General features: G+C 44.6%; 1 protein-coding gene across 2 annotated transcripts in view; it reads left to right on the forward strand.

Annotated features, from left to right (window-relative positions):
• The first annotated feature begins 611 nt into the window (after positions 1 to 611).
• MB21D2 (Mab-21 domain containing 2) overlaps positions 612 to 13030 on the forward strand; it is a 60905-nt gene continuing 48486 nt past the window's right edge. The window contains exons 1-4 of one of the 2 annotated variants that reach the window (XM_031603401.2): positions 612 to 757; positions 1907 to 2022; positions 9289 to 9678; positions 10613 to 10817. In XM_031603401.2, coding sequence (XP_031459261.1) covers positions 9634 to 9678; positions 10613 to 10817 — 250 coding nt within the window. In that variant the 5' untranslated portion in view covers positions 612 to 757; positions 1907 to 2022; positions 9289 to 9633. Of the gene's footprint in view, positions 758 to 1906; positions 2023 to 9288; positions 9679 to 10606; positions 10818 to 13030 lie in introns of those variants that run through there. The other variant, XM_031603402.2, reaches the window with a different exon arrangement.

Here is a 13030-nt window from a genome sequence, read left to right on the forward strand (position 1 = left end):
GCTTCCTTTCACACTGTGTCTGGGAGGCTGATAATTAGACAGGGAAAGATATAGATCCAAAAATCAGAGAAGACAACTAGACCTAAAAGGATGTATTCTGTACCCAGCTTTGTCTCTGACTTTTCAGAAGGAAAACAAGCTGTAAGCTGCATGTGAACTGGCCAGTAACATTAAAACTCTTGGATCTGGGACACCTGGGACTGAGAAATGCCATCCTGAAGAAGCTGTTGTTCTCACTTCATTGTGAACAGCTGTTAACCTCAAAGATATGTGGAATGGAGCAGGCTGGAGGGAAAACCATTAGGATGGGCAGAGGGCACTACCTGGAGTGGGCTTCTCATAGAATCATAGAATTGAAGGTCTGTGGACAAATCCCTCATACCAGAAACCCAGGAAAGTCAATGGAATAGCTCCAATTGTTGTCAGCAAGGTCAGAATTTCACAGAGGCCTGACCCTTGACTTTATGTAGTCCAAAATGCAGGTCGTGGCCTCACAAGGGGAGCTCCCACAAACCACGGCAGAGGAGTGATTTTTGTCTTTAAGTTCTTTCATGTGTCACCATGGCTTTTATGACGCTGCCTTCTATCATATGTGTGACCTCTTCCCAAGGTTCTGCAGTGGGTTCCCTGCAGAGCCCATTAGTGCCTCTCATAGGGCAGCAAACATAGCAAAAAGAGACAAAGAAACATTTGAGTTTCTCAGGAGCTCAGTTCAACACATAAGTAAAACCACTGCTGCTTCCTGGACGAGATACAGGTGGGGATGGAGCAAAGCTGGCCCTCAGAAGGATTTTCAAGCACATGATTGGAAAAAATAGTCATGTTTTTTCAATTAGCAGTTTGCGAGTGTCCAGAAATGCCATGATCCTCAGAGATCTGAGTTCACTGCCTTGCTGAGCCTCCATGTATTAATTCAGTGCTGCTGCGTGCAGCATCTCGCAAAGTACAAATCCCTGCCAGCACACAGAAGAGAAGTGGCAAAATCTCTGTGGTTGTTTGGCTCTAGCAGAAGGTGGAGTTTAATGTCTCACAGTATAAGTCACAAACAGCCCACCTAATCCTTGTCCCTTGTTGTCTTCCAAAATTAAGTAAATTTCCCATGGAAATGAAAGGAAATTCTATCTGAATAAGCATCCAGCATTTACTGGCTTTACTTTGCTTAAGTAACCAAGGAGAATTTAAACTGATCATTTATTTTGCCATGGAAAAATCCCATGAACTGCAATAGAGGGCACCCTGAAAGGCTTTTATCTCAATTACTGCAGAAAATTACAGAGAATGAGATCCTTTCTAATGGTTTTCTGAATCATCCTTTGGGATTTGATTGCGGGAATGTAATTCTCTATTGAATTGTATAGACCAGTGGAAAAACAATGCCCATAGAAAAGTGTTCACTACCTATTAATGTCTATAGGGCTTCTCTATAAAGGGTTTCTAAGAGTCTTTATTTACAAGTACTTACAAGGTTCTATTTATGTTGTACACCTCTGCTTATAATGCACACTCATTAGGGTGAGAAAAGCAAGAATAGACAACAGAGACCAATGCCCTTGTTTATAGGAAAAAAAAGACTGTGAAATCACGAGAGACCATCCTTACAATCCCATGAAAATGCATCACACTTAGCAAAAAAGAAAGAAAAAAGCTGAGGTTTTGATCCTGCTTGGAGTTCCTACCGGCAGACCCTTGCTCCTATCTAAACTCTCCAGCTCTAGGGAGGTGCAAAGAGCTTTACTTTGGATTACAGCTTTATGGACTAATGCTGTCTGTTGATAACAGTGTTTGATCATATCCTGGAAGCTTACATGCAAGAAGTAGTAACTGCGTGTGTCATACAGCAGTTACTGATCAATTCCTTATTTATTTCCTTTGGCTGAGCAACATGTTCCCTTCACTTCCGTTACAGATCCCTCCTGAGCAGACTGCTTCTTTCTCCCCTTATAATCATCACAGAATTGGGACCATTGAATTCTGCTCTGCACCCTCACTCCCACCATTCAGATAACAACAGTACCATGTGAGGTAAGCTGGGTGTTTATGGTGCTACTTAATGACTCTCCAGTTTGTGATGGAAGTCCTTGCAATTCCTTCTGACTCTGAGCACCCTTTGCTGAGGGTGCTCATGGCACTCAGGCCTCCAGGTCATCTCCTTAAGTTACAGTCTCCTTAATGGCATTAGTACTGCAGGGGATGGAGCTTCTGATGTGGAGATGGTTTGCATGTCATTTCTTCAACAAGGAAGTGACAGTGACAGGAATGCTGTGCCCAGAACCGAGCCCTGGAGCAAAGCTATCTCCAGTGGCATCTGTTTTGCTTAAGCTGCTTTTTTATTTCTTTCTTTTTTCTTTTTTCTTTTTTTTTTTATCCTGGGGGATTCATGCATTCAAAGCATGATGGAGCGCTGTCATGGATTTGGTGTATTTAGGAGTGATGCTGGGCTCCTCTTCCAAACTCACTAGTCAAGAGACATATTGTAGTGCAATATCTGCTTTGGGACTTTTCCATTTCTGGTGAGCATTTCTGTTCTCTTTTCTGCTTATGCCAACTGCTTTTGCTCTGTTGCTATGAGTATGATCCCCTAAGGAAAAGTCCTTGCTGATTGCAGTTGTAAGCTTTTCAACAGATTTGTTATTCTACCACCTGATGGGGACATGCTGAACAGTGCCTGACACCAGTGCTGTGCTACAGTTCCCCTGAGTTTTAGCAGTGCAGCTACGGCTGTCAGATGCAAGTGTTTGCAGAGCTGAGAACAACAGAAGTCATAGCAAATGTCCAGACATTCATCCTCATTCACCTCTTATGAGTTTACAGCAAGAACTTGCTGTGAGATAGGAAAGAAAGGAGACAGCAACAATATCAGGATTTGCCTTCATCTGCAAAACAGCCGGGGATGGAAAGGGAAATGCAGTGACTTAATGTGATTTTCTTCTCAGGAGACAACACGCAAAGCTTTCAGAACAAGGGCCAGAGAGAGATTCTACCAAAGGATATATATTTATTTCTGTGTTTTTCTTTTCCTCTGAGGATAATTCAGTTAGGAAAATGTTACAGAGGTTTTTTTAGTGGCAAGTATTCTGACATTACCCACTGAAAGTCCACGTGACAAAAAATGTTTGATAATCTCAGACCAAAGGATGTTTTTCAATTCTAAGGGATCCATATGTATTTCATGTATTCATATGCCCACTGCTACCACATAACATTTAGCAGTAAATGAAGATCATTCCAGCAACCAGAAAATAGCATGTCCAGTCTCACTGATATCTTTCTATTGTGAAAAGCACCATACCCTTGATTTTCCATAACTTTGCTTTCCTCCTCCCTTTTTTTTTTTTTTTTTTTTTTGGTTGTTTTTCATTTCCAACTATCTATCTTGGCAGACAGGCAATTCCTGTGTTTGGAACACAAACTGCTGCCCCTTACCAGAGATCACTAAAGCATTTTATCTGACACATTCTCAGTCTGTCACAAACGTTACAGGAGATTTTTTCACTGTAGATTTTTGTTTTTCCTCATCTCAGGGCTTCCCTTCTTCAGATATGAACCTGTCTATCAGCCAGAGCATCTCAGCAATATGCAAAAAACCTTAAGAACATGTCTGCAGTGGCCAGGGGATAGCCCTTTTGTCATCAGATGTGCAATGGTTTTTAGTGGAGTAGGGCATTAATTTTACACTACAGAGCTCAAGCCTCCTGGATTTCATTTTTTTGTTAACGTATTTTAATAGGAAGACACTCAGAAATCTCTTAGCTCTTCATGCTGAAGAAAGTGAAACTGATAGAGGAATCAGTGGTTTGGCAATCATTTACAGATTAGGATACTGTAACAGGAAGAACACTGTGGAGGAAATCATAGGAAAGAGACTGCTGGCTTTCAATACTTGTTTTCTTTGTATGGATGCTATTACAGAGAAATGTAGCATTTCCCACAAACCTTCTGTTTTCCCTCTGCTTTATGACAACTGTAAGAACTGTGCTCCTGGGACACAGGGAAGCAGCTGGGAATTGGAGCCACTACCCAGTGGTCTGGGATTGCTGCTTCATGAGGCTCCAAAGAAGTAGCAGTTATGTCTAAATCACAAAGACAGTTGCTATTTGGCAGTGTCTGCATGAGGAGTGCCATGATGAAATCTGCCCGAGAGCTGCAGAGCAGAACATGGGGTTTAAGTTGCTGCTGACAGGCACCTTGTGAGAAACAGGGTGATGTGGGAGAAATGGGGTAATTGGTTCTTCTCACTCTGGATCTATCCATCGCTGCAAGCACTGTAATTTTTCTAAGCTCCCAGGTAAGAAGAGAGTTGCCGAGTGAGATCTCCAGGTGTACACTGAAATGAAACAGGAGTGCTAATGATCAGTTCTTTGTTATGTTTATATCTGATTTCCAGTACAACGGGGCCCTGATTCTTATTTGTGGCTTTTGATACTACTGTAATACGTGTGATTATCTACAAATGAACAACCACAGTGACTGCAGTCAAGCCATACATAATGCATGCAGATATGTAAGGGAGAGTCTCTTGCTGTTTGTCCCCACCAGAATTCATTCATTATTTATGAAACCAAAACCAAACACCAAATTTTATCCTCTCCATTTAGGGGGAATGCATACGGATCAGATGCTTCATGTTCTGGCCATATCCTTGTACTGCTCCAGTGCAGCACAATTTCCAGCACTGCTGATTCCAAACTGTGCTACTTGAGATAATCCAAATTTAATAGCAAAAAATTAATACTAACAAGGGAAATGAGCAGCAGAAGTATTACTAACAGAGGCCTTGAGCCAACTGACTTAGTGTTTGTGAAGTTTATATGATCAGCTTCAAAGGTGACATTGTACAAACTAATTATGTTAAATGACATTGAGATAGACAGATGACCAGTGTGTATATATATAAAATATATAAATATTATATATATATATATATATATATATATATATATATATATATATATATATATATATATTTTTTTTTTTTTTTTTCCAAGATACTGAGAACAGTAAATGATCTGACTGGGACCTTTAAACATTCAGTGTTTGAAATTATTTTAGATTCAGGATTCTGCTTTCCAGAACTCTTCAAAGGCCTTGGATATATGAGCTGCAACAATGCATTTCTAGCTTGGGGTTCACACTAAGCATCTGCTATTCTTTTGGAAAATGCTGTAAGCATCCTGGGTATGGATACTTTGAGGCTGGCTATGACAGATGCAATGCCATTGTTTCAAAAGATTTTAATGAGCACAGCTCCAGTGCCATGTGGATGGCTCGATGCCGTGTTCTGCTGACAGGATGTAGATCACAACTCTTCCCAGGGGGGAGAAATTTATTTTTAATCTAGAAGAAAAGTTTCAGTCTGCCAAGAAGGTAATGCACCCCTTCTTAAAACTGTCTCAAGACTGTAGTATGCTCTGGGTGCTTTTCATCTGTCATCATCCTCTGCATATGGAAGTTGTGCTTGTAAACCACCTGGATGTTTATTTACAGACACTGAGAAATAGTCTCTGGTGACAGAAGGGAGAACAAGGGCAGGTGGAGCTTCTTATAGTCCCTGGGAACATGTGGGACACATCATGTGTTTGGAGAGGGGCAGAGCTGAGCACAGTCCATGCTATTTTGACTAACAGACTTTCACAGCTGGTACCACACATCTCACCATGTGGAGACAGCTCCAGACAGCATGGGATTCATAGGCCAAAATGACACTGACTTTATAGATGGGTAAATCTGAGGGTGAATTCTTGGTTACAGAGCAGGAGCCCATTTCCCTTTCAGTGTTTCTATTTCCATTCCAGTGTTTGGGTGTGTTCTGGTGTGGCTGCATGAGTCTGTGTTCACTACAGTTCCTCCTAGTCTTTCTACTTAAAGCATGCAGTTTAAATTGCAGAGCTAGGGGAGAGATCACGAACCCAAATTCATTTGAAAGTTTCTCTTTGCCCTGTGTATGCACTTAACTTGTTTTTTTTTGATCCCACCGTAATGTATCCTTTAGCTGCTGGCTGTACTTGCAATTTTGAAGACATTTTTAGGGTGTGTGGAGCAGAGGCAAAGTTTCTGCCACCAGAGTAAGGGGAAATCCTGACATAGAGAAGCACAGGGTGAGCACCTTGGGTAAGGTCCTGTCACTTCTCTGTGAGCCTCACTCCAGAGCCAGCCTAGGGACCAATGGAGGAGGAAAAGACCTGAAGGTGAGCAAAGCAGATGAAGTATACAGAGCATCACCAGGACAGCAGATTGAAAGTTAGCTCCTGAAAACTGTGAAATCAGGTGTGATGCTTCTCTGGCTCCACCCTCCTGGGACTGTCCCAGGTCTGCGGATTCAGGCCACTCAGAAAAAGTGTGAAGGGAGGAGAAAAGGTGCATGGGGGATAGTGTTGGGAAGAGGGAAAGATCCCAGACTGTGTTCAGCTATGGGCTGGAAGAGCAGAGCTGGGTGCAGAGCCAGCAAAGAAGACTGATGGGGATGGCACAGCAGAATCTGCAGCCTGCATCTGAGTGAGTCCTTCCCTGTGCATGGCTCACTCCCTGCTTTGTGTCACCCTTCTTACCTGCACAGTCTGTTCTGTGCAATACAAAGCACCAATGGCCCTTGAGCTCAGGAGATACTGCAGGAACATGAAGCACAAATTGCAGCCACCAGATTGGAAAAAATGGAGCACTTCAGACAGTAATCCCGGCGAAGCCCCTTGCCACATGAAGCTTTGAGCTACAGCTGTTTCAGTGCTAAGTACAGAAAGGAAAGATGTTCCCGAGCCTACTTTTAGCCTCAGAAAATCTGGGTACTGTTGAAGTGAGGGCTGAATCTAGCTCAGTCTGCGTCATGCCATAATTACCAGCTGCAGTGCAATACCCTCAGATGATTTCTCTGAGGCTTCATCTTATTTCTGGATCTTGCTCCAGTTAATTCCCCCGACCAGTTTGCAGCACCTCATTGAGATGCTCAAGGGTTGGTCCCTGGCTGACTGGTCTTTCTGCCTTGGTACCCCAGGCCAGTTGTTCTTCATAGCTACTGCAGACCTATGTCCTCAGTCTTAAGATGGTGGTATTAATGCTCACTTGCAGTCCAGCAGTTTTTTGAGAGAGCCTATTCAAGCGTGGGACGCATTTTGAGGTCTCAGGTCATGCAACAGAAGTGAGAACAGTTATTTCTTCCCTTTTGATTCATTTGTCTTTGGCCCATTCTATTGCTAAGTGCTGGAAGCAGCACTGGGCAGAAAAGAAGATATCTGTTCTGCGGGAGAAAAATAGGAGAGTACTTTGAAGGAAAGAGGAGGAGCACAGGAGAAAGAAGAGGTACATGTGAGAGGGAGGGCACAGCTTTCAGTGCACGAAGGCATGGTGCAGTGGGTAGGGTATTCAGACCCTACCCCAAAGAAGGTGAATATCCATATTGGGAAGTTTTGTGCCTGGTAGTGTAGAGGGGCCACAGATTCCTCCTAGGCCACAAGTGATGTTCACAGGAAGAACTCTGAGGATGCTGAAACATTTCCACAGAAAGTTCCATTTCAGGAAAAAAAAAAAAAAAAGATTTGGTAGAAAAGCTCTCGGCCAACCGTATTTGCAATCTCATTCTCATTTATTTGCTCAAATAATCCCCAGTGCTTGATTTACGTAAGACTTGTATTAACTGTGTATTTATTCAGAGATCTTAAATTGTACTGATGTGCTGAGATAGAATTGCAAGCTGATGCAGTTACAAGGGTATTAACAAGCATATGATGGTGCGGTGGATCCCACTTGTCACTGAGGCACCCAAGTCCATCAGAGGTTTCCATAGAAGACAGTAAGAAAGCTCCTTGTATTGTAAGCATGATGTTTTTCATGAAGGAAAATTTCAGTTAGCAGTAAGGTGGGGACAGAGGTGTGCAGCACTGATCAGAGACACTTGAAGAGAATGAAAACTGCTTGCTCAGTGCTGCTCTTGGTGAACGTTTGAGCTCAACCACTAAATGAAGCACATGCTTTGGGTCTCACATGCAACAAACATCAGATGAGAAAGAAAACTGGAGCAGCTGACACCCTTGGGTAATGGAAACCTCCCAGAAATGTGAAGGTGCCAATAACTCCAAGCAAAGGGGCCATTAAAAAAGTAAAGAAAATGAGATCTCCGGTGCTTCCAGCATCTATTATTTCTGAAGCACTTGATGTTTTCTGTAAGTTCAGGGAAAGCTAGCCACAAAGCTGCTGGTAAATGGGATTGAATCATTTTAAATGAAGAGGGGAAAAAAAGAGAATGGAAGTATGTCTGACTTTGATGTAGGTGGAGAGTCTCTCTGATCATTTAGATGTCACCTATTAAAAGGCAACATCTGAGAAAACACTCATGAAGAAACTACTGGAAGTTGCAGTATGGAAATACAATGCAGTAACTAATATATGACAGTAGGAGGAAGACGCCTTGTCCTCAGATCCTGTGGACAACATCAACTTCAAAGAGATGAGGCAGGAGAGCTGACACTGAGAAGTGTAGCTTCTATCAACATGTCCAGCTTCTTTGCCAAGTGGTGCCAGTGTTATAGCAGCTAGAGATTTGCACTACACAAAACTGGAACAAGGGTACCCACACAGCTATAAATGTTTGCAGCAGCACATGGGACTTGGAGATGTTCAAGGATGGGCAAGGCAAAACGGAAGGTCTTAGTGTGGTTTGGGGTGCGGGAGTTAACGTGACTCCTGTGCATGTTGATGATGGGGAGAGGTGTAATCACCAGAGGGAGCTGTCTGCCTACACGACATTGTCACCCCAGCCGAAAACGCTGCAGAGACGCGGCAAATGGGCTTCCAAAACATGAGGGTAGGAAGCGAGATGTCCTGAGCACTGCAGCCTGGTAGCGTGGAGGGCATTGAGGTTGGCAGAGCTTACCTTGCAGGGCAGGCCGTCACCACGGAGCACTGCTGATGGCTGCTTTGCCTTTTGGACCCCATTGCGTTAACGCTAGCAGTGGATTGGTTTTATCTGTGGGCTTTGCTGGGGAGGGTGCTGGTCAGAGGCTCATGTGACAGCGCAGCTGATCACCAAAGGCTCAGATGGTGAATGAAGGCGATGTGTGCCAGAGTGGGCTACGTGCAGCTCTGAGCACAATAGGGCCTCAGTACCCAGCAGAGGGCATGTGCCTGCACACAGGCGCTCCTACCTTTACCTTGGGGACATCATTTCCTAGATAATGAGCGCATCGGTGCCTCAGAAGCTGTGAGCAGCGACAAGACAAAGCCACAGGCATTGCCTGTTGTCCTTTGGAAAGGCTGTGGTTTCTGTTACAGGGTCCAAATTGATTTTCATTCTTGTTTCAGAGGAGATCCTAATGCAAGAGGTGCTGAGCCTGCTCGATCAAGACGAGTGGTCCAGTGAAACCAGGCCACTTCCCTGTGTACATCTCTGCACACTTACATCTGCATTCACCATGCATCAGGGAAACCAGCCTGTGGATGCTTCTCACCAGGCTTAGTTCCACCTTCTTGTTTTTTTCTCTGAATGCCTCGATCCTTAATTTGGTAGAGGTGTTTCACCTTCGATCAAGACTGAGCTGAAAGCTTTGTTTTCTGCCAAGAAGCTTCAGAGGACAGTACTTACTGAAGCAGATTGCATGAGTGCCACAGCATCTGAAGTGCCCTGTGGAAGGCTAGCAATGTATTTGTATGCTTCCTCAGCTGGAAGAGAGTCCTTCCAGTGGGTACGCTAAGGTAAATAATGAATCACGCTATGTATGCTCAACGATGGGACAGAGCACAGAAGAGCAGGCTAAAGGGAGGGAAACACTACAGGCTGAAAAGTTATTAGGCATTAAAAACGCATACTGAAGAAAAGCGTGCTGCCTTGACAATGGGAGAATGGGTGGGGATAGGAAGTCTGGGCTCCTTGACACGGACCTGTACGTCTTCTGATACCCCACCTCCCCTCCTGCTCTTTGTGTAGTTCTCAGGGTTGGTTACCAGAGCAGCAGTGAGGACACTTTGTCTTGGTTACTGCCCCAAAACATACAGTAATATTATCTCATATATATGTGTATGAGTGTGTATACATATATGTATGTGTGTGTACATATATATATGTACACATCTTACGAAGCCAAAAAGAGAACAAAAGCAGAATGCCTCCGGGAGCATGTGGGAAGAGCAGAGTTGCAAGCCGGTTATTAATCCACTTGCAGGACACGGCTTTTGTTGAAGTTTACAATTAAATTTAAATTAAAAAAAAAAAAAAAAAGAAAAAAAAAGAAAAAAAAGAAAAGAAAGAAGGCTTTCATCCCGCGCCGGAGCTGCGCCCGCAGCCTCCGCACCCGCCCCGCCGTGACGCCGCGGAGCAGCGAGCCCCCCCGGCGGCAGGCGGCCCCGCACCGCCCGGCCCGGCCCCCAGCGCGGCGGCGGGCGGCTCCGCGGTGCCGCGGGCGGGGGCGCAGCAGCGCTGCCGCTTGTTGATCGCGGCGCCCGGCGCCCTCCGCGCCTCCCGGGCCCCGCAGGCAGCCCCGCGCCCGGGCTTGCCGCTGCGCTGCGGCTTGCGTTCTTCCATTGCAACATTGCTTCTTCTTCTTCTTCTTTTTTTTTTTTTTTTAATTTATTTCCTTCTCTTCCTTTTTTTTTTTTTTTTTTTTTTTTTTTTTTTTTTTTTTGCATGAAGATGGCGGCGCCTCTCGCCAGCAAGGCAGGGTCCGCCGGCACCAACAGCAAACCTCCCTTCCCGGAGCTGGATTTCCGATCGGGAGCCAGGGTGGAGGAATTGAATAAACTCATCCAGGAATTCACCAAGCACGACCAGAGGGAGTACGACGATCAGCGAGCCCTGGAGATCCACACGGCGAAGGACTTCATCTTCTCCATGCTGGGTAGGGCAGGGACCGCGCGGGGCGGGGGCGATGCCGGCGGGACCTCTGCGCTGGGCTCCGGGCGGTGCGGCACCGCGGAGCGCGTCCCTGCCGCGGGGGCTCCGAGGGCCTCAGAGAGCGCCTTGCCTCCGGGATGCCGTTTTTCCCCGTCCGCTCACCTACCCTTTAGCAGCGGTGTATTTATAAGCGGAGAGGAAAGGCTGGGTCGCAGAGCTGGTCGGTGCTGGAGAATTACGACGAGCCGGCAGGGCTGGAGGCGAAGCGAGCCCGAGCCTTTATTGTTTTTTTTTTTCCCAACTATCAAGGGTGTCAGAAACGCAGATTTATTTAACGTGTTTATTTCTTAGGGGGTTATTAGACCGGCCGGTGCTTGTAGAGGAGCATCCTCTCAACTGCGTTTCTTGCTTGGGTTGCAAAACTTGCTGTGAGTGGAGCGAGTTGGATTGTGGCTGGGAGTCCTCATCTGCGTGAAACTTTGCATCGTGGGCAGGGATCCTTAAAGTAGGGGGGAAAAGGTGCTGTCCCTTGTAGAAATTACCTGGGCTCTGGCATGACTAAGGCTTATTAAGATCAGCAGTGGGATGACTAACAACTCTGATTCTCTAGGTGTTAATTTCCTGATAAATATTTACCTTATTTTGACTAAGAAATCACTCATGTGAATGAGAGCCCTTGGGGTACAAGAAGATGCTCTTTTATGCACAGGCTGGACCTTAAGTCGGTCTGCCAGATGTGTCTCAGTATCCCAAACATTTCTGTGTGTAAAATGAGAACGTGGTTAATTGGCAGGCATGGGCAGGGAGTGGTTCTTTGTGGCTCAGAGGTACCCACAGACCCTTGAAGCCTCATGTATGGTCTGCAGTGAATAACCTGCATCACTTTTCTCATTCAGAAGCACTGAGCTATCCTATAATAATTGCTGTTATCCTGAAATAATAATTATTTTCTGTATCATGGGGGTATCCCATCCCAGAAATAGACCACTTTCTCGGTAGCCATGAGCATACCTGTGCTCATTAAGTGAGCATCTACCCATCCACTGGTTATCTGGGAAGGTGCTCAGGTAATTGCCCGCTTAGGGATTTGCACAACTTTGTGTATGTACTGCTTTTTCACCAAAGGTTGGACAGGATACAACAGACTAAATTTAGCTTGAGAACAAGGACAACAAGTTGAAAAGTCAGTAGCATGTATATTTATAGTTGCTGTTATAAATATTTTTCCCTTCCTGCTTTAAAAAAGCTATGTGGTGAAGCACTGGTTACAACAAAGTCCGTAGGATTTTTCTTAGTGAAAACCCCATCCTGTAGAGGTCATCCACTATTATAATCTGATACGTTTTCCAATCAGGGCTTTAAATAACTGGCTGAGGAAGCAGGTCTGGACAAGATGAAGCGAAGGACAGAGAGCTGTGAGAACAGCAGTTCTGAGTGTGTGGCTGGTAGGTAGAGAAGGCTTTATGTGGTCCTGCTAAAGCACTGCTTGTCTTTGCAGGGGTCAAAGACCGCAGCATGTTTTCCTGTGTCACTGGCAGGAAAAGGTAATAAAAGAAAGACAGAAGAACAGGTTGTAGTGTACCTTGCATTTCTGCGAGTGCACTCTGAGGTCTTACTATCGTGAAAAAAGAGAGCCTTAGTCTGTTACAAATAACATAAATTAATGTGGCTGTTCATTAATGTTATTGGTGGGAGATGGGCATTTAGTTTTAAGTGTCTAGACTAAAACTGGGTTTAAGCAGTAGCTATATTTCTGTTTAAGTTACATCTCACAGTTAGCAATGCAACTTGCTTCTGAAAAAAAGACAAGAGGTCAGAACCAAGCCCAGCACAGAAATGGAGATGGGGTGTCTGACTTGTCTGCTTTAGACACAGAAGCTGCGCTTGTAGATCAGACCCTTTTTAGCCAGAGAGGCTCTAAAATCTAAAATGATTTAACTTATTAATAAATAGCTCTTTCCCCTGTGCCTGATCCCTCCCATACGTACTGCTCTTATCTCATCGGGTGATTATAGGAAAATTAAACGTAGCTTTCCTGATTTAATTACACTGGTGCATAATTTGTGGATGAATGATAGGCGAGAAGACTTTGCACAGATTCTCTGATGTTTGCACTCTGTGTCTTGCCCTCTAGCTCAGATATTTGCTTTCTTTTTATGTTAACTATTTTTTTCTGTATGCTGTCTTATGCTGGCTCTTAGTGACAGAACTATGGGA

This window comes from Phasianus colchicus, chromosome 10, assembly GCF_987193195.1.
Source record: "Phasianus colchicus chromosome 10, bPhaCol1.hap1.1, whole genome shotgun sequence".
Classification (NCBI taxonomy): domain Eukaryota; kingdom Metazoa; phylum Chordata; class Aves; order Galliformes; family Phasianidae; genus Phasianus; species Phasianus colchicus.